The sequence below is a fragment of the Syngnathus acus genome, chromosome 23 (assembly GCF_901709675.1).
Source record: "Syngnathus acus chromosome 23, fSynAcu1.2, whole genome shotgun sequence".
In the NCBI taxonomy this organism is placed as follows: Eukaryota; Metazoa; Chordata; class Actinopteri; order Syngnathiformes; family Syngnathidae; genus Syngnathus; species Syngnathus acus.
The window spans coordinates 870,197-890,883 of record NC_051107.1 but is presented as its reverse complement, the minus strand read 5'-3'; the positions used below and the strand labels follow the sequence as shown (position 1 = coordinate 890,883).

Below are 20,687 nucleotides of genomic sequence, written 5' to 3'. Positions count from 1 at the left end.
AAAAAAATCTAACTTAACATAATGATCGTTAACTTTCAAGAGGATTTACATTTCTGAAATGTTGGTGTTTGAGTTGGAGTTTTTGGATAGAAAATGAACGAGGTATACTTAATATATATATATTTTAGATAAGGCAGGAAAATATGGAATCAGTCCCGCCTTCTGGGAAGAGTGCATCTGTGGGAAGTTTTATCCAATTGTTAGGTTGATTGTTTTAAAAATTCTTTATAAATAACGTTTAGTTGAATCATTTTTATGTATGTTTGTTTCAGCTGTTGTTTTCAAAGTACTCGCTACATAAAAAAGTAGTTAATTTGGAAAAATGTCTTGGTATGATCGATATAATGGGAGAAAAGTTGGGAAAAAGATAAGTCACAATTAATTTTATTCAACAATGTAAACAATTAACAGCATGCAGACACAAATATGTTAAGTGTGAAACACTACTTACCTTACTTTAGTTTACCGTAATTTTTGGACTAAAAGTCGCTCCGGAATATAGGTCGCATTAGCCATAAAATGCACAATAACGTGAAAAAAAACATATAAGTCGCTCCGGAGCATAAGACGCATTTTGGGGGGAAATTTATTCGACAAAATCCAACACCAAGAACAGACATGAACGAGCAACAACAGGCTAAACGATAGGTATGCTAACGTGACATAAACACAAACGAAGAGCTGAGAACGGGCCTGACGTAACATTCAGAGTTATTAAAAAAAACTATTACATAAATAACACATTAAAAAACCATCTGTGTCACTCCAATTCATTAAATTCATCGATCGTCCTTTGTCAACAATGGGTGAGTGCCGCTGACGGCGCTTGCACTTCAAAATATTCCACAGGCCCATATAACGATATATAAATTAGATATCAAATAACTATTATACAAGCAATAATATTATCAAACCATCTGTGCACTCTAAATCATTAAATCCATCGATCAAATTCCTCGTCCTTTGTCAACAACGCCGCGTGTGCGCCCTGACGTCAGCCTCGTCGTTATTCCACAGATCTAGTATATAACTATATTGTAGCGTCAACAAAGTACAAGGAAAGACGTGGGTTTGGTAAACGGCTCTTTATTTAACAAAACAAACTTCCAGGCGTGTGGCAGTGTGGACTTCCAGCCACGGAGGTGGAAGAGAGATCCATAGAATAGGACCGGGCGTGCGTAAAAGCCATGACCGAGCCCCATCCACCGTCCCCGGACAGCCACCCGGCCGAGCGCCGGCCCCCGACTTCTATCCACGGAGGTGATAGAGAGCTCCGTAGAGTAGGACCGGGCGTGCGTAAAAGCCATAATAGTTTTTCAAACCTTCTGTGTCACTCCAAATCCTTAAATCGTTCAAACTCTTCGTCCTCCGTGTCACTTAGAAACAAAGCCGCTAATGATGCCAGTAGTACGTGGGGCCCTTCATCATCTTCGTCATCCCGTGATCAATCTTTGTCCTTTTTGTAAACAACCGCCACGCCGCGTCGCGCTGCTGACGTCACTTGAAATTCAAATTACAGTAATCCCTTGCTACATCGTGGTTCGTTTATCGCGGTTTCACTTTTTTTTTTTTTTGGAAAGTTTTTGAAAAAAAACACGTCGCTCCTTATTATAAGTCGCCGCCCCACGCAAACTATGAAAAGACCGCGACTTATAGTCCGAAAATTACGGTGGTTGTACTACATGAGGACATGTAAAAGGCTGCAGTGCGCATTCACGCAGTCTTTATGGCTTCACACATAAAATGTGTCGACGTCAGCGTCTGGGATAGCGACAACTGCTTCCAACAAAAAGGACTTAGCCAGTGCATCTCGGGTGGTAAACTTGACATTACACACAACTCACCCCTACATAATGGCACTATGGCTAAATAATTTTAAAATCGATTATTCTATTGATTATTCCATCGCTTAATCGGATACAATTTTATTTGGATTGAAACATTTGTTTCCCATTTACTCTTTATTAACCAATTATCTTTGTTTATTGGCATTATTTAGTATTTCTAAACTAACTACATAGCTAAGCAATATCAGACAAGAGGGATTTATAGTCATTGTTTTCTAAAGTAAACAGATGTCTGCAAATGTCTTATTTTGATTAAACACAAAAGATAAACGAATCTGCTTTCAGAGAATTATTTTTGAGAGCCTGAAATGAGAAGGTTTAAACTATCTTTAGTTAAAAAAACAGTTTTAAGCGATTACTCGATTATTAGAATACAAGGCGATTCATTTGATAATTTGCTGTTGATTAATCGATTCATTTTAACATCTCTGAGGCATATTTGTAATCAGCCCACACCTCTTTCTTTTGAAAGCAATTCTTATTGTCACGATGACATCACCATGTCTGTAATTATTACTGGAATTATCTAAAAGCAGGAAGCCGCATCTACTGGGTGAATAAATGTCAGACATGACAATGCCCCAGTTCAATTGGTCCCTTCTGAAATGGATGCCTATAATTTTGAAAATACGGACAATTTGCAGGCCGAAAATATACCTTTCACATAGGCCACTGAGCTGGGAAAAAGACAGCTCAGATAGCAAGTATGAAAGAGTCTTTTGTTTACGTGTGCATGAGTCACTTACCTGCTATAGTACTTCCTTTCAGAGCCATGCTGACCTCCATGAGTCAGATGACCATTGGGAAAGTCTTTGAAGGCCCCGCCTGTGAAAAAAGAAAAGTGCATTTTGCATTTCAGCACATTTTTCACAGAGCATGGGACAGAAAAAAATGAGATCATGAAGCTAATGGGAGGTCTGCTGGGGAGCTTCACAAAAGAGTCACGGAACTGTCTGCTCAGTTTGCCTTCATCTGAAACCACATTTGTGAAATTAAAAGTGACAAAAGGTCATAGCAAGACTCAGCCGTAATAGCATTGTCTTCCGGGCTAAATGACCTGTTTTGATTTGATGCGGAATAATCTGGGAATGACACCTGTCATCTGTTGTCCGCAAAAAAAGGTGAAGCGAAGCAGACATGATGATGATCCAGGTCTGGACTATGGATTAAGATCAGATTGTCTGGGCAATGCAATGAGAATACAATGATGATTTTTTCATATGTGGGGCTCTGTGTTGATTTTATCCATTGAAAAATAGAAAATTGATTGATCCATTTTCTGTACCGCTTTGTCCCCACGGGGGCTGCGGGCGTGCTGGAGCCTATCCCAGCCGTCATCGGGCAGTAAGTGGGGGACACCCTGAACCGGTTGCCAGGCAATCGCAGGGCACACGGAGACGAACAACCATCTGCACTCGCACTCACACCTATGGTCAATTTGGAGTGCTCAATCGGCCTACCATGCATGTTTTGGGGATGTGGAGGGAAACCAGAGTGCCTGGAGAAAACCCACTCGGGCACGGGGAGAACATGCAAACACCACACAGGGAGGGCTGGAGGTAGAATCGAACCCACACCCTCTGAATTGTGAGGCGGATATGCCCACCGTGCCGATTCTTGGTACCAGTGAGTGTAATTCTAATACCAAAAATGAATTCTGTTTTGAGAATAAATGTAGAATCAATTTCCAAACATGTATCCCAATGCCTACATATAGAATGTACGTACGTATGTGTCCATGAAATCTTGTAGGGCAGTCCACTAAAGCTGTCAAAATGAATTGATTTAATCGACAAATAACACATTATCAAATTAATCGACAACTATCTTAATTGAATAATCATTTAGAGCCATTTTAATTTATAAGTGTTAAAATCCTCCGTTATCCTCAACAGTAATCAACTTTGTATTTTCATGAAAACTTTTGTTTCACTCAAAACAACACCCGATTTTACTTCTTCTAACAATAACCACATCAGTAACTGAATCAGTTTCAAAATGTGTAGTGAGTACAAAATTAATCCCTCTTGTGTGTTATTTGTTATTTTGTTGATTTTATCATTAAGAAAATACCAAATAAACAATAGTAAATGATTTTGTAATACACCTACATGCACAAACTTGTATCCAATTATTGATTGATTGAATATTCATTGATCCCCAGGGGTGGGGAAATTCAGGCCCCAGCAGTATCCATACCACAGAGTGGGTACACAAAAGACACACGGCATAAGCGCAACTCAACAGGCTCTCATAAGGCTGCCACACAACGGCGCCACAAAGAAAGTCAGAAAGTGCTCAAGATAAAAGCCATCAAAGCAAATCAAAGCTAAAAGACAAAGGAAAAAAAGTAACAGCGGCCAACCAGCACCCCTCAATACAAGAGAACACCCCAAAACACACAAAATAGCCTCCACGGGGTCCATAGACAGGTGTAAGGGCAGTCCAGTTCAACGGCGCCCAACGGACCGTGGTCGTGAATCGGTGAAAACATCACAAAGCAGGCAAACGTGTGAGCAGCGTCCCGGGCACCCAGCCGGGGCACGTGCAGATGGTCACCACGGGGCTAGCATGGCGAAAGTCGTTGGTACCGACGAGCACGAGGGAGCCGACTCCCCACAGGGGTCGCGGCTGCAAGGCCAAGGCGAGGGACCCAGTCATCACTGGCCGGATAAGCAGGAAGCCGTCGTAGAGTTACGCCGGTCTCGACCGATGATCCAGGAAGAAAAAAATATATATATCCGATCCGAAGAGATGCCGAGGTGCGGTAGAAGGCACCAGCATCGCCGAATGGACAAAAAGACAGAAAGAAAAAGGAGAAAAGAAGGAAATAAAGAGGAAAAGAGAGAACACTGCTGGGAGGCAGCCACTCACAGCGCCATACCAAGAAGACATTCGATTGATAGAATAATCGATAAATTCTAAAAGTATTGGATTGTGCCAGGCCCGACTCTACAGAGCTGCTGTTCCATTAATCTGCTCCCTCCCTGAAACGCATGTTCAATTTAGTTTGGCTTCGTGTGAGAAGAAAACATCATTTGCCACAGGCGACTAATCGACGTGCTTCTCATGTGAGACACTTTCATTTAAAAATCTGCTCGCATGCCAGCACATCTGATGCCAAGTCACATCTCACCAGTCCCTTAATGACAATGAGAATTCAAGTCAGCACGTCGGTTGACCTACATGCAAACGTTATCATTGCGTGAAGAATCATTTTAATGGTATTAATATTTACTGCAGTGGAAAATGTCAATATTTGGTATGTAATTAGTTTATGTAGATTTTAACTCGTGCTTATTTGAGTTACTTACGAAACCTGCATTTGTGCCAGGTCGTTATGTGTCTAATGTGAAAAGCAACTGTATCATTATCGTCATCATCATGATTATTGCTGATTTTCATTCCCACTGTCAGTTACTCTCCACCACTTTGCCATTTTATGTTTCCCTCATACAGCCATTAATGACGCAACCGAGCAGATATTTTCACAGAAAATGGGATTTGCTACAATGATGTTGACAAATGCAAACCAGTATTTGTGAACAACTGCGTGCAATTTTTCACCTCACTTGAAGTCGTGCAGAAGAAGTTTTAACTGCGGTTCCATGAAATTCTGAAGGGAGATTACGGAACAAATGAGGTATTTTATCAACAACATGCACACAGTCCACAAAAGTCCTGCAACGTTTCTTGTTCCTGCCTCCCTGGCGAGCTAGCACGTGCGTCATGGCCCTCAGCAAAAACAAACACCCCTGATCCCCCTGAGATGAGACTCAAATCCCACAAAAGCCCACACCAAGCTGTTGCAAATGCAGGTTCGACTCTGGCACGTCTCAGCTTGCCAAGTTGAAAAGCCTGTGACAAATAAAGTCATCACCTTTTTTAGTTACTCCAAATGGCCATAAGAAATGTATTCATTTGGATTTGACTTCATTTAACCTTGCACAGGTTCAATAAGAATTGCGTGTAGTCTGTTTTGTATTTGACTTTTGAAAATGTCACAGATATCACTTAAGCAAAACTATAAGGAATATTTGGTGGAAATTGAGTTACCTTTTAACTAACCCTAACACAAAAAAAAAAACAATTTTTAACTCTTTAGACAGAACTTTCTCACAGTGTCGAGTGTTATTCTTGTCACCCGCCGAACCCCCCCACGTCTTTTCCAAGAGGCTCTGTTGTGTTTTTTGTCAGCCTTTAACTTCCGCATCGTGGCTCTCACACCATTGGCCGGTGGGGGCGGAAAGTGGACCAATGGGAGGCCAGTTGCTAGGCAGCCTGCGCCATGTCGGGACGCGCTCACACACACGTCCACAAACACACGCGCACAGCTGTTCCATTGAAAAGCAGCGGGATGTCACAACAAAACCCTGTCGCTGCGAATACAAAATACATGCACTCACTTGTACATTTTGTATTTTAAAAAGAAATGCCAGTTGTATAGTTTTACAACTTTCTTTCAACCAAACTGTGTGGGGTTTTTCCAACTACGTATTTGTTTATCGCGATCACTTCCGGGTTTAAAACATGTCAAAATGTGGAAAATTGCAGGAAAATAAACAATGACCCTGCATTTATCGAACAACAGTCATTCATTGTATAGTCTTTTATGATTTTCCATGTTTTTGATAAGAAATATTGCAGATTAAGTGGGGGATTTTCCTTAATGTTATGTAGCCCTTAATGGGGAATTCAATGACCCAAATCAGCAGGCCCAGCTTTGTTTGCCCATCTGCTCCTGAGACAATATAAGCCTTATAAGTATATTATGCATTTCTGTACACGCCTTTCACACGTGTTGCACGTCTGCAGATTGCAAGTAGCTTGATACAAACACAAAATAGCTTGCAGAGCATGAACATGTCATGAAAGAGAAATGGATGCAGCATTCGAATTGTTCAACATGCATCATAGAGCATTAATAGCTCCAACTTTAACATCCTTCATATTCTGGCCTGCAGCCTATGCGCCATTTCCACAAATTGTACCCGTTTGGCCAATTTCTGTTGTTTGGATCAACCTCTTCCATAGCCGGATGTCATGGATTGGGGCACAATGACCCACTATGTTGTTCACGAACATGAAAGAAACAAGCACCTGTGCTAGCTTGCAAGACCATGATGTGGAACCCAAAGGAAGAACTGTAAACAAAACCTTTCTCAGAAAAAAAAACCTTAAATCCAGTTCTCTTGCTCTCCCGGTGCTCCCACATGCCTGTTGTACATGAAAACACACATTTAATTTGATTGGAAGGTAGTCTGGGCAGGGTTAAGACAACATGGCGAGTCTTCCGAGTGTGAGCGAAATAATATTTGGATTTGCAGGCATGGCGAAGACAGCATTCATAGTTCCTCGGACAAAAACACAATTTTCTCCTCTGGCAAGGATACTCCCAAGATGTAATTGTGATTCTTCTTAGTAATGGAGCTGCATTTAGGTCGCCTCAAATAATAGTGTTCCCGAACTCGAGATGACATGTCATAACATGCTGAAAACTGAAAAATGATCTTTTGTTCATTTGGAATGTGGAGGAGCAGGAAAGTTAAAAAAAAAAAAAAAGAAAAAAAAAACCCCATTGTGTGAGCTCACACACACCCATGTGGAGGCAGCGCTTTTAGCTAACAAAATCAATCACAGTCTGCGACCCTTGGCCTTCGCCCTTGTTAACCTCACCAATGAGGCTTCAGCCAGCAGACAAGCAGATGGGGGTGAGGGAGGGGCTAAATTCGGCCTGGCTAGGAGGTGTCGCTGTCAATCAAACTTCAGTGTCCTGTCAATTTCTTGCACAAAACAGAAGTCACATTTTGATTATTTTGTCAACATTATCACATTGTTGCACACGTGTGTTGTACTGATTCCAAATTGACCGTCATTTTTTATGTAGCACATTGGATTTTTACATGATTAACAATTATTATATTCATTATTTAATGACATGTTTAGTCGTATTTATGAATTAAGGGTTAAGTTCCAAAACAGGTGGATTACTTTGTAAACGTCATCGCTATTAATTACCATCCCTTGTAATTAAATAATGAAAGCCATATTGCGCAAGCTTTTATAGGGCAAACCTAAAAACAAAACAAAAACATTTCAATACTTTCTGATGTGCTAGAAAAAAATCTGCATAAATAATATTCGACATGGCCTTGCGTCATTTTTTGAATGTGCAGCAATTTTTCTGGAAGCTTCTATTCCAATGAAGACGTTGTAAAGAATGATAAAGTGCTAATCATTCACAACGATTTCAACATAAAAGCATGGAAGTGAAAGCTGCCGTTTGAGTGTATTTTTGTTTTTTTTACTTTTTAAATGAGGACTAATCAGATGTACATGTGTGGTTGTGTAACATTTACCATTTAAAACCTATTTCATGACAAATGCGCCAATGCCATATGTGTTATGCAATAAATACAAACTCGACTCGTTTGCACCTCCTATGTAGGCCTGTGCTACCCCCTGCTGGATTATAACGGAACTCCGTTTACAGTTTTGGTGTCGAGCATTTGTGGCCTTTTTACGCCAGAGGGTAGGATCGAGTAAGTTTGTGTGACATCTTGGTAGTTTGGGACAGTTTCTCAGACTTCAATCAAGTTATTTGAATTTAGTTACATTCAATTTAATTTATATTCTTTATTAGGACTGTTTAAATTTAGCAAATTAATTTATTACAGCATATAAGTGAAAAACATTTTTTTTACAAATTGTTCTGCAACTTCAGTTTTTTTTATTATGGCAAACAATCTTTTATTTTTTTTTATTTTTTAATTTGATTAATTTTTTGTTTATGCTGTCTTGTGGCTTCTGGTTTTCCAAAATGTGATTGATTTGTGCGTAAACAGTCAAACAGGTTCTAGAAACAATGTTCATGAATTATTTTTATTTGATTGTGATCTTCACTCCATTAATATTCTCTCTTTCTTCCTTTCTCAAAAAATGACTCACCACCTGATTTTGGTTTATGTCAGAGTAAAAAACATTTACAGCATCTTTGGAGATTTATCTGGCAAACTATTATCAAGTTTAAGTTATATTTTACACATTCTCATCCATTCAAATCCAACACAGCCATTTCTTTGATACAAATTAGTAGCATTGGTCTAGATTTCCTGAATGAGCACAGAGGTCAAAGGTTGTCGCCAGGCTCATCTCCACACCAGGATGCTAACTTCCAAGCAGCAGCCCTGTAAAAACAACAGAAAAAGAAAAGAAAAAAACAATTGTCCCCTCTGACCTCCTATATGGGCCTGCCCTCCTTTCCCGCCATTGATCTCAGATTGAGGGTACGTGCGACAATCCTCTTCTCCAAAAAGGCATCTTGAGTGTTACCATGGATCATTTATGGTCATCTGCAGGCTTGGAGGGAGGGCGGTGATGGCGGTGGTGTGCGGTTCAAAGGTTGACTTGTTGAGTCTGGGCGGTTCTGTACGGCAAACACACACAAACCGAGGCAGGCATAGGCTCAAACTGCAGCTGCACACACGGACACACAAGGAGTTAAACATCAGGTATTGTTATTGCTTAACGTTTTCATTCAATTTGTCTTCTGTAATTGTAAGTCTTTCTGATGGAACAAGCCATATTTGGGCCTCTATGACTCATTATGAGGCATGAGAAAATGATGTGATTTCTAGCCAATAAACTTTTTTTTTATGTAATTCAATATTGCAAAATATAATCACATCTTAATAATATAAGTAAAGTGGTTGTATTATTTTTTTGAACAATTAAAAAAAGCAAACGGTCCTGTAATTGTGTAATCTTAAAAAAACTGTTAATTTCTATTAGTTAACTTTATTTTTAACTGTATTTGTCTATGAAAACAAATTGAATACAAATGTAATATCTAATAATTGTGCCATTAAAAAATACTATATAAGAAACAACAAACTAAATCCAAAATGTTAAAACATTTGTAGTATATTAAAAAAAGTTATTACCAATATGACAGTAACTGATTTGTTTTATCTTATTTTGCATATTTTCCATCTGACCACCCTCAACATTATTCTGATGCCAGCCAATGAAATGGAAATTCTCACACTCGTGCTGGTACTCTTCATAGTGCCTTTACATTTGTCCATCCCACAACCAAGTAAGTACCAAAAAAAAAGTATAATAAGCCATCCATGCTCATAGAAATCTTTCCAATGTTTTTAATCTTGTAATTTTAGGACAAGCTTTGAACATTGACATGGTACAGTTAACGAAGACAAAAGAGGAGAGCAAAGATGCCAAGAGAGACGCACTGAAAGAAGAGCAGGAGGGCATGCTTGTGGCAGGGATCATCCCTCACGAGGCGATTCAAAACGAATCCAATAGTGATATTCCGACTCCTCAATCCAATCCCGAAGCCCTCATTCTCTTCTCAACAGTGACTCCCAAAAACCACAAGTCCATCTCACTGATGGAAGACATCCTCACAGAGGCGCTACAAACTCCAAGACATTATTCTGAACAGATTAGTCCAGATGTTGAAGTCCAACCTGTGAGGAACACTCTAGACACAAGAACAACAAACGCCATCATTGAAAGAGGAGAGTCCGACCAAAATAAAGTGACCAAACCTTCAGTCGAACTACACAAGATCAAAAGTGATAAAAATAAGACGATTCAAAATCGCAAAAAGGGAAATGAAAGGAAAAAGAATGTTCGAAAGCAAACCAAAGAAATGAAGACTAAAAAGATGGAGCATTTTCCTTACTTCATGGATAACTACTGTCCTCCTGATTGTGCCTGCTATGGAGGGTAAGAAATGATTCCCGTGAATATTCTCACGCATCTCAGTCTTCTCATTCTTAGATCATTAAATAAATTAAAACTGGATTGGATAGTAGTCTCAGAAGACGTTTGCCTCTCTGAAAAGAGTCATTGGTTGAAAAATCCGTTGTTAATATTCCATTCAAACATAAAACGTTAAGGGAGAAATTGGAGAGTCTGCTTGGTCATTTGTTGCCTGGCAGAGTTCATAGAAATGCCCAATGAAAATTGTATTACAACCCAATAAAAAAATCTGCCTGTTTTCCAGGGTGGTCCAGTGTTCAGACAAATTGGTGGACAAGATCCCGTACGGCATCCCCTACAGCTCCCGTTACGTCCTCCTGATGAACAACCACATCAACAGCATTCAACTGGATCTCCTCCGGGGATACACCTCCATGGAGTTCCTGGTCCTGAGTAACAATCACCTTACAGATGGCTCCGTGGAAGGGGCGTTTGAGGGCATCCCAGCGTTGAAGCGTCTATACCTGGATCAGAACCTGCTGGCGAGCATACCGACGGACCTTCCGGCTTCCCTCGAGGAGCTTCGACTGGACAACAACCGTGTGAGGGTGATGTCGGAGTCATGTTGGACTCGTTGTCCTGGCCTTTTGGTGTTAAGCCTCAGCAACAACAGTCTGGGGAACGAATCGGGATCTCTTCCGGATGCTGTGTTTTCTCCTCTGCACTACTTGAGGACTTTGAACTTAGACCACAACCAACTGACGACCGTTCCCCATGGGTTGCCTCTGTCCATCAAGGAGCTGTACCTCAGAGGGAATCTCATCGAACATTTCAGCAGCAAAGCATTTAACGGGAAATCCCAGCTGGTGATTTTGGACCTGAGTGCCAACCGACTGAGCAACAAGGGCCTACCCACAGATGCTCTGGTCAAAGCCACCCACCTGGAGAGCCTCAACCTGGAGGGCAATCGACTCAAAAAAGTACCCCGGCACCTTCCCTCGTCGATCAAAACTTTAAACCTTGAGGGCAACGTCATCTCCGCGATTAGAAGAGTTGCTTTCAACTCCTTGAAAAACCTAGAACACCTAGGACTAGCCCGGAATAAGATCTCTAAAGTAGTCCCGGGTGCATTCTTGAGTTTGCCCGCCCTGCACCAGTTGGACCTTTGCCACAACGTCTTGCGCCAGGTACCCAGACAACTACCACGTGGCCTCCACTTGGTGGTGCTAACTCACAACAAGATCCATTCGGTGCCCCGGGACGCCTTTTGTTGGGGTCAAGCGAGCTCCGGTCTCAGCGAACTGGTCCAAGTGCAGTTAGAGAACAACTTGATGGACATGGGAAAGCTAGACTCGAAGGCTTTCAGATGCTTGAGGGGATTCCAGGTGGTGCATTTCTATTGAAAAAAAGTCTCAGGAAAAAAGGCAAAATGTCACGTCTCGTCCCCGGTTTTGCTATGTGTCTAGGTTGCCATGGTTTCTGTTCGCGTCGCTCCTCCCCTCCTGTGTCACCTCAATCAATGTAACCAGTCATTTATCTACCTCTTGTTACCTGTTTTGTATTTAAGTCCTGTCTGCCCCTCACTCCCCGTCGGATCATTGTTGTCGTAATGTGTTCACGTCTCGTCTCGTCTGTCGTCGTCGTTCCTGTCTTTAGCTTGTCTTTTTGTTTAGTTCGTCTTGTCGAGCTTCTTATAGTCTGTCTTTGAGTTCTCCAATAAACCCTGGTCCAAGCTGCATTTGGTTGCCCTGCTCCATTCCATCCGTGACACAAAACGTAGACCAGTATAGTTATGTTGATTTATGATGTCATAAATTATGCAATCCGATCAACATTTAGGACACTTTTATTCAGAAAGAAATGCATTTTACAATTTATTGTGCAATTATCCATTTTGTTTCCTGCGAGGCCGATTGGGTGGAAAGTTTCACTTTTTATAATCAACTATTGAACTAAACTTTTCAACAACAGTCTAATTTATTACACCTCTATTATTAGTGTATTTTACCCTGTATATAGTTTTTGATAAAGTCCTGCAAATGTTTACATGCATTTCAGAAAAAAAAGCTATATTTATTAGAATGTGTGCTTTGTATTCATTCAATCGACCTCCATGTTTCTATGAGTAGGACACATTGTTGCTCTTAAAAACCAAAAGACTTCCCCATTTAATGTTTTTTTAAGAATGTAAATATGTGCTAGTATATCATGGTCAAGATGTATATTTTCAGATGTTCCAAATATAAATAAAGCACAGTAGCTTCAGTCAACAAAACCTAAGGGACTTATATTATTGAGCAGCCACTAGATGGCAGTAGCATACAGACAGAATATCGTATTGTGACAGTTGCCCTAATGTTTGCACAAAACTGTCCCTTGAGGCAAACATATGTGTGAGGAAGTTGACCTTGTGGGTTTAAATGCTATATTTTAACTGCAGCAAAGACTTTGACGAGAACCTTAAAGATATTTAAGAGCAGAATATGATCTGCATGGGTATGTTTCGGCACCACTTGATTAAGTCCTTCTAAGCAACGTGGCACCGCACCGGCGAAGGCCCGACGATGAGGAGGAGGGAGGGATTGGGAGGGAGGGAGGAAGAAGAGAGGAAGGAGGGATGATGGGGGGAGGATGGAGGATTTAACCAGGCGTTGTTGGCTCGGTGTCCGTGAAGGGAAGAGCCGTGGCTGGGCAGACAGCTCACCAGCACCTCCCTACAGTCCAGCAGGACCCTGACCCAAATCACAAGTACCTGGAAACAACCACACAATCCTGTCTTTTACATTATTGTCATTTTCAGTATGCAGTTAAGAACCCAACCAGGTGCAAATGGAATCAAACATTATTTTCTTTTTTAGTTTAATGTACAAAGTAGGATTCACATTTTTTACCCTCACAATATGTTGCTATATTTTCCTTGAGTGTTTCCAGATTAAGCAATCTTTTAACCACTTGATCATCCATTAACATTGTTGTTATTTACTCACAGCTTGAAAGCACCTCCATGTGTTGCGGTTCTGACCACATCCAGCATGACTGGAAGTCCTACCACATATTAAGTGGGTGTTTTGTAAACACTTTGAAGGAATCTTTCTTAAAAGGGAAAATAGCTGGGAGAAGTTAAAAAGGGGATCCTCTTAAAGTGATTCCTTTTCTGTAGTGGGTACTACAAATACCAGACGTGAAAGGGTTAGGACATAGTGTATCATTTGTTATCTTTCGGAAAATAATAACAAAAAACCTCCTGGTGAAGGGTTAACTGGCACCTCACATCCACAGCAAAGTGCGATTGCATGCGAGAGAAAGGAGGTGGCGCTTGAGTTAGTCGAGAGAGTAGAGGAGGGAAGGAGGGGAACCATGGGAGCCAGAGGGACCTCCACGCACACTACACCACACGTATATCTCAAGCGCCATCCACGGCATGCTCCCTGTCATCACATTGTGCCTTTTTAAAAGGTAAAACTCACTTTGTTTTTTTACAACTTTCCAGTAAAGCCTTAAACCCCCTGGAGTAGCTCCACAAGAAGGCCAGTGGGACTACAAACAGTAGCAGTGAAAATACAAAAGAACGGCTAACAAGAGAAATAACAAACAAGCTGTGCTTTTTCCCCCCCAATATGGATGCTAAATAATTATAACGTGTGATCGTTGGATTAAACACCTTGAACGCGTCAGCGGTTAAAGACTCCAAATACTCATGTAGACTCGTACTTATTTCACAACAAGCAGTTTTGCAGAGTGAACAATCCTCTCCACTCAAAGAATGAAGCCTCAAGCTGTTTATTGATACGCCCAGTTGAAGTTTACTGTACTGTCCAACAAAGCCAGAGCTACACACTATAGATTTAAAACAACCACATAACCTTTGCCTTAAAGTCCACCAGGTTAATGCAAACACATGGGAAACGCCATAGACGTGCAAAGAAATAGCATCTAGTGTTATAACCCTTAAAGAAATACATAATTGAAAACAAACGGTGGGGCAGCACATGTCGACAGTTAATATAATAATCACAGGCTTATTTTTTTTATCCTCTGCGAAGAACAACTGGCTCAATGTACAGTGTATCGTATATTCACATTCTACTGCCCCCAGGTCGCCGAATTGCGCATACCAGTTGGAACAGCACAGTGTCGAATGAATTGAAGCAAAAATGTATCAGAAACTGTAAGTATTTACACGTTTGCTTATGTCATTACTGTATGTTTTATTAGTAAAATTAAGTACAATAAGGAAAAAATAAAGGAGGGAAAATATAAAGTACTATTTTTCTTACAAAAATGGTTGGAATGGATTAATTGAAGATTTTAGAAACTTTACAAATGTGTTCATACGATAACGGCAAGGTCATCTATGTTTTGTCCATTTGAAAGGCAAGATACCTAAATCCTTTTTAAGGGCTTTGCAGCTAATTTGTCTGTAGTCACAGTAAGCCCGACTTGGGAAACCTCTGGTTTCAACCTTCAGGTGCAGCGCGGATTGAGAGCAAAAACAAGTCTATAAACATTATTAGCATACCAACCTATCTGAGTAATGTCACAGCTCGGATGAATTGAGTAGACTTGCCGATGAGTTTTTCGGAATAATACTTCAATTCTACCTTCCAGTGCAGATTTTAATGACACCATTGTTGACTCATCAGGCCCATGGCGACACGCACACACTCAAGTGGTCTTGCAAAAATTCCCTTCAGCCATCTGTTGGGCCTCGGGAAGCCAAACCATAAAGCAGGTCACTGCAGGAAGCGCTTGCCCTTCTGCTTCCTGTCCAGCCTTACTCGCAGTCTAGACGGGCAAGCGAATAATAAAACATCGTCGCTGAAGTGTGCAAAAAGTCAGGGAATTGCCGCTGAGCATTAAAGGTCATATGTGCAGTTTTCCAATGCCGGGAGCAGACATTACCTAAGCCGTTGCCCTCTCTGAGACGTCACAAGCGGAGAAAAAGAAGTGCAGGCGATTCTGCAGTAGTCAGCAAATTGGCTAATTACACATTTTGAGTCGTTTGACACAGAAAGTGTTGTCGTTCCTGCAGCTGTGAAATAGCGTTGGGGACACTGAGATGTGATTATGTGCGATTATCACAACAAATGGGCATTTTTTTAAATTTGGGGTGACATTTGGCACACATACTATACTGTATGCTACTTTAGCTCACTTCTGATGACGCAATGCTAAGCTGCAATCAAAAGTGCTAAACGTTCAAACTGCACGTAATAACTGTGTCATTTATTTTAATGAATTTACGCTGAGTTGACATTTGACTAAGCGTTTCATTGTGTGTAGGCGTGCTATTACTTTCCATATGACAAAAACCTTTAGTTGAGCAATACAGTATTATGCTAGGCTCACACAGAAGGTGAAACGACTTATTTCTCGTCCGTGGGATACTATCAAGGTAGCTGCTTCATTCGCGCCACACCTAAACAGAAAGAACAATGTATGAATATCGCTAGTCAATCAGGCTACTGCTGTTTCTGCTAAAACCTTGGCTAATGCTAACTGCTATTGCTATCTTGGTTCACAGTCCAAATCTATGAACACTTTCCGAAACATGCTGTCTGAGAAGCGTAGTATAACTCTACCTCTAACTTAGATTAATGTCCACATATTAATCCATCCAGACAGGTCATTGTTTGTTTTTTAAATTTCATCACTCACTGCTTTTGGGGGAAGAGTTTGCGAAGGTAATGTAACCACAGTCATTTACGTTGACTATTAGAGCCCTTAGTTTTGTAGTAGACGTTGGATCCAAAAATAAACACGGCAATTTCACACATTTCGGCACCACATTGCTCCTGAGGGCTCGTTGACGTGTTGAGGCTGAAATTTGATGCTCTCATCATCCACGTGTCCTAATTTTATTTCTAAGCGCCTCCACTCAGGTCCAGTATCACCTCGGGCATGAGAAAAAGTGTTAAACTGTGTCTCTTTATATTACTACCCAAGTCTGACCAAGTAGGAGAACCGTGACACAAAGTTGGATGTGGCGGCGGGACGTTTGTGGTGCAGACGCTGGAATAAACTGGGAATAATCCAAAAGAAACAAACTGATTGCTGAGCGCTGAGAAATCCAGATGTACACCATCAGGCCTAATGAGTAAAAAATACTACAGAACTGAATGTGGAACACCGGCAGAATACTGTTTTTACGCACAAAAGTCTAACGTGAAAAAGTGAACTCACTTGTGATGAAACTCGATTTACGGTCTTGCGGCGAGGCGCTGTCGACGACCAGTCCACATCCGTGTCGCAGCTTTAAATGGATCTGCGTACGGTGTCATTACTTTGATTGCAGTACACTAGAGGAGACAACAGAGCCGTCGTGACTGAATGCTACTGCACGTCTTTGTCACTTTGTCACACTTAGAGCCGCGGGAACAAGAACACTTGGGAGCAAATGCTCATTTAAGCGTAGCTATACCTATGACAGTCCAGTTTATTGAAGAGTCATGAGGTTATGTCCAATCAGAAAGAGCCCCTAAAGAATCTGAATGATTCTTTGAGTAGTGGCATCGCTGCAAAACATCATTCCTGCTTGTGTTTGTCAACAATCCATCATGCTGTACAGCATGAACATCCTGTTCCAGAACAACACAACTGTGTCCAATCAAGATAAGACCCAGATTCCAATCCAGACAAATGCACTCTCGTGGGTGTGGACACTATAAAACCATCCAGCTTAGCGAACAAACCATTAGAAATATGTCATCACATCACATCCTGCAGCAATATCCTGTTCCAGAACAACCAGCCTACCACTGTGTTCAATAAAGATGAGCTCCAAAGACCAATCTAGAGTAAAATTAGTTGACTTGGCTGTAAATGCTACGAAACTGCATGCCTTTGTCACACAGGTCAACACTGAAGCAATCAGAAAAATGAAGAATTTGTAAGCTATTTGTACTGGAAGAAGATCCTGTTCCAGAGCAACCAGCATGACTGCAAGATTAGTTCCAGAGACCAATCCAGCCTATGTAGAAGACATTATGACACTGCATGTCACACAGTCATTACTTGCACACAAACAAAACCACCACAAAATCAGGTTTGGCTTGCCAGTGAAGCTTGATTTTTGTGAAAATGTGTTCTGCTGGGGACACCCTGTTCCAGAATGAGTTCTGACCACAAGACTAAAGAAATAAAGAAAAGGTTAAAACTAGACATTGACTGATCAATGTGGTCAGTGAAGGGGGACCGTTTGTCAGTTTCCGTCTGTCTCGTCCTGTCTAGTCAGAATCAAGAAGTTTCTTGTGTAGTGAGCGGAATAACCGGCATCATTGTGTTCAGTCAGGATGAGCCCCGGGGACCAATTGGGCCTGCCAAGGGTGTGGATGATGATGGACTAAAGCATCTGCACGCCAAATCCCTGATTTCTGCGACGGACAAGTCCAGACGGGAGCTTCCAGTAAAAGCAGCGGGAAAACGTTATAAGTTGTTTCATCAGGCGAAGTGCTGATGTCGGCTGATTTGTTTCTGCTCCGGGTACGGCTACCAAACCCTTGAATACCGCCCAACCCCCTACCCCCACCCCTCGACCCACCACCACCATCCCCACCAACTCTACTGGCAACATTTTACATGTTGTTCTCGAACGTTTCAAGATGTTTGGTAGGAAATTTCCATCAGATCCGCAACCACTTTTTGCCAAACATGGCCAAGATTTTTCCAAGAAGAATCAATGGAGCGGACGCTGCTGGTCTGCTTGCAATAAGCACATGCCTGCACGCACGCATGCATGCATGCACGCACGCCTGCGCGCACGTATGCACACACACACACACACACACACACACACACACACACGCACACGCACACGCACACACACACACACACACACACACACACACACACACACACACACACACACACACACTCACAAAACACATACATATTCACACACATTTTATAGTCCAGATCAAATAAACTGAGGTCTCGACAACATTCCTGACGACTGGGAAACGGCCGTCGTTGTGGTTCTACGCTTCAGGGAGAAATGAAGAAACACAAGGGATCCGGAATCAAAATGACATGAATGGATATTCTATTAAAATGAATAATAATAATAATAAAATCTGAAAAAATACAAGTATATTACCCTAAAAATATTGAATAATACCATGTGACCTTATAAAAGAAGGGTTTATTAAATGTTATTGTATTTTTTATTTGTCATGGTATTTGTCTACTTGTTGATTTTATTAGTAAAGGTAGAGAAGTGTTTGATTTAAATCAAAATTTGGTGGTGTAAGTTGAAGAAATAATGTGAAAAAATAAACAAGATATAAATTAAATATCAAATAAAATGTATTTAAATTAGGTAGTTATTAAGTTTTAATGAAAATCACAAATATGTTGATACAAAATGAGAAGAAAGTAAAAATTAACTTACAATATTTTGAAATGCATACAAATTCAAATAAATAAAAAATAAATTAGTTTCTTTTTATTTTCAATACAGAATTTAAAACAACTCTCATATTAGAGCTAAATATAAAACCAAAGTACAAAAAATAATTTATCAAAAATACCTAAATATTCTGGAGATACTACACTTCATTCATATAATAATAATAATAATAATGCTAATAATAATGCTAATAATAATAATAATAATAAATTATTCATGCATAAACCGTATATATGTGATTAAAACAACTTTACTCGAGCCTTTCTGAGTGACATACACGATCCCTGAAGGTTAATTAAAAGAAAGAAAAAAAATCACTGACTGGCTCTGAATGTGTCCTGTCATGTTATTGTCCAGATTCCATTAATACAACGTCTGAACACACACAAGTAATGCGTACAAAAATAATTATCCAACATGCCAAAAGAAAACCGAGAAAGTCATGTCTAATTCAGCCGTGGGTGTCATCTGGTGTAATTTCAAGGCAGGACATGTTAAACTAACAAACCTTTTGACACCAAGATTACAATCAATCACAACAATTAAATCTCATTTAAAAACACACAAAAGGAATCTTGACTGCCTAAACACGCACACAGCACATATTATATCAACTCAGTATGCCCTGCCCCGTGGGAAGTGTGAGTGGCAACGCTTTGCAGAAATCTGATTGGATGCAGATGCGATACACTGTCATTGCCTCCACATCACAGGTGTCAAACTCAAGGCCCGGGGACCAGATACGGCCCGCCACATCATTTTATGTGGCCTGCGAAGACAAATTGTGCATCAAATTCGTGTCATTACTAGAATTGCAAATTATATTCACTTTTAATAGTATCTTTTTTTAAAATATTTGACCAGTTTTTACTCGTCTGATTTGAAAACGAGTTATTTGTCAGTTTTTTTTGTAGCTTTTACTGTATATATAATATGAGGTGCTCATACATTTATTTGGGTTGACAGTCATAATGGCCCTCCGAAAGAAGCTATGACTACAGTGCGGCCCGCGAAAAAAATTGGTTTGATACCCCTGCTCCACATTGTCGATTTTCTTCCACATTTTGAGAACTGTTTGCTTTGGGACAGTGAAAGCTATATTGTCTCGAACAAGATGTTCGCTTTGCTATTAAAAGCTTTCGAATCGGTTGAGTTGGTGCAATGTTATTACAAGACGTTTGTTGGGTTCGTACGTGGTTTTACTCTCTCTGAAATTCATTTTGTTGGGACGAGATTTACCGAGTCGCTGGAGGGGGGAAAAATGTCCATATGACTTTCAAAGCATTTTATTTTCATTTAAAATCTTGGCTCCTGAAATACAAAAACAATTTTGGGAGAGAGTTGCGCTTAGTTGGCAAAACCTCTTGGCCATTCAACTTACTAGTGAGCCAATCAAAAGTGAGGTCCGTCACGATGGAAAGATAGGAAAGCCCAGCCAATGGGGAAGATACGTAGGATCCATTTCAGCTCCTCGGTAGCCATTAAACACTTGTTGCGAATGCAGATTTATGGCAGAAGATTCTGGCAAAGAGAAAGGAATGACGGATGGGATAAAAATGAGCTCGCACACAGTGATTTTGTTCTGTTTACTTTGGCATATTAAAACATATGTATGGAGACATGCAAACATTAAATATTAATCAAACACTCAAATTAAATTAAACTTATTCAATTGTAATCATAATTCATTTGAATAATTATGTAAT

At 40.5% G+C, this 20,687-nt stretch overlaps 1 protein-coding gene and 3 long non-coding RNA genes across 7 annotated transcripts; 3 read left to right on the top strand and 1 right to left on the bottom strand.

Annotated features, from left to right (window-relative positions):
* The first annotated feature begins 9,774 nt into the window (after positions 1–9,774).
* LOC119117113 lies at positions 9,775–10,164 on the top strand. The gene is made up of 2 exons (XR_005096422.1): positions 9,775–9,945; positions 10,025–10,164. It is a non-coding gene; the product is annotated as an uncharacterized LOC119117113 (long non-coding RNA).
* A 352-nt stretch (positions 10,165–10,516) lies between these two features.
* Positions 10,517–12,055, top strand: LOC119117111 (decorin). The gene is made up of 2 exons (XM_037243126.1): positions 10,517–10,598; positions 10,879–12,055. The coding sequence occupies exons 1-2, from the start codon at positions 10,522–10,524 to the stop codon at positions 11,975–11,977; spliced, it is 1,176 nt and encodes a 391-aa protein (XP_037099021.1). The 5' UTR covers positions 10,517–10,521; the 3' UTR covers positions 11,978–12,055.
* A 349-nt stretch (positions 12,056–12,404) lies between these two features.
* Positions 12,405–20,499, bottom strand: LOC119117477. Of its 3 annotated transcripts, none has more exons than XR_005096531.1 (3): positions 20,363–20,499; positions 16,758–16,873; positions 12,405–13,326 (listed from the first exon to the last, which is right to left on the bottom strand). It is a non-coding gene; the product is annotated as an uncharacterized LOC119117477 (long non-coding RNA). The 3 variants fall into 3 exon arrangements; XR_005096530.1 differs by lacking the exon at positions 20,363–20,499 and adding an exon at positions 16,996–17,410; XR_005096529.1 differs by lacking the exon at positions 20,363–20,499 and having other exon boundaries at positions 16,758–16,985.
* On the top strand, positions 13,823–19,154 carry LOC119117476. Of its 2 annotated transcripts, none has more exons than XR_005096527.1 (3): positions 13,823–14,030; positions 14,671–14,742; positions 17,862–19,154. It is a non-coding gene; the product is annotated as an uncharacterized LOC119117476 (long non-coding RNA). The 2 variants fall into 2 exon arrangements; XR_005096528.1 differs by lacking the exon at positions 17,862–19,154 and adding an exon at positions 17,429–17,841.
* Positions 20,500–20,687: the final 188 nt, after the last annotated feature.

Coding starts and splice junctions, on each gene's coding strand:
- LOC119117111 (XM_037243126.1), top strand. CDS start 10,522: ATGAAGACTAAAAAGATGGAGCATTTTCCTTACTTCATGGATAACTAC. Junction 10,599..10,878: donor GATTGTGCCTGCTATGGAGG/GTAAGAAATGAT, acceptor CCTGTTTTCCAG/GGTGGTCCAGTGTTCAGACA.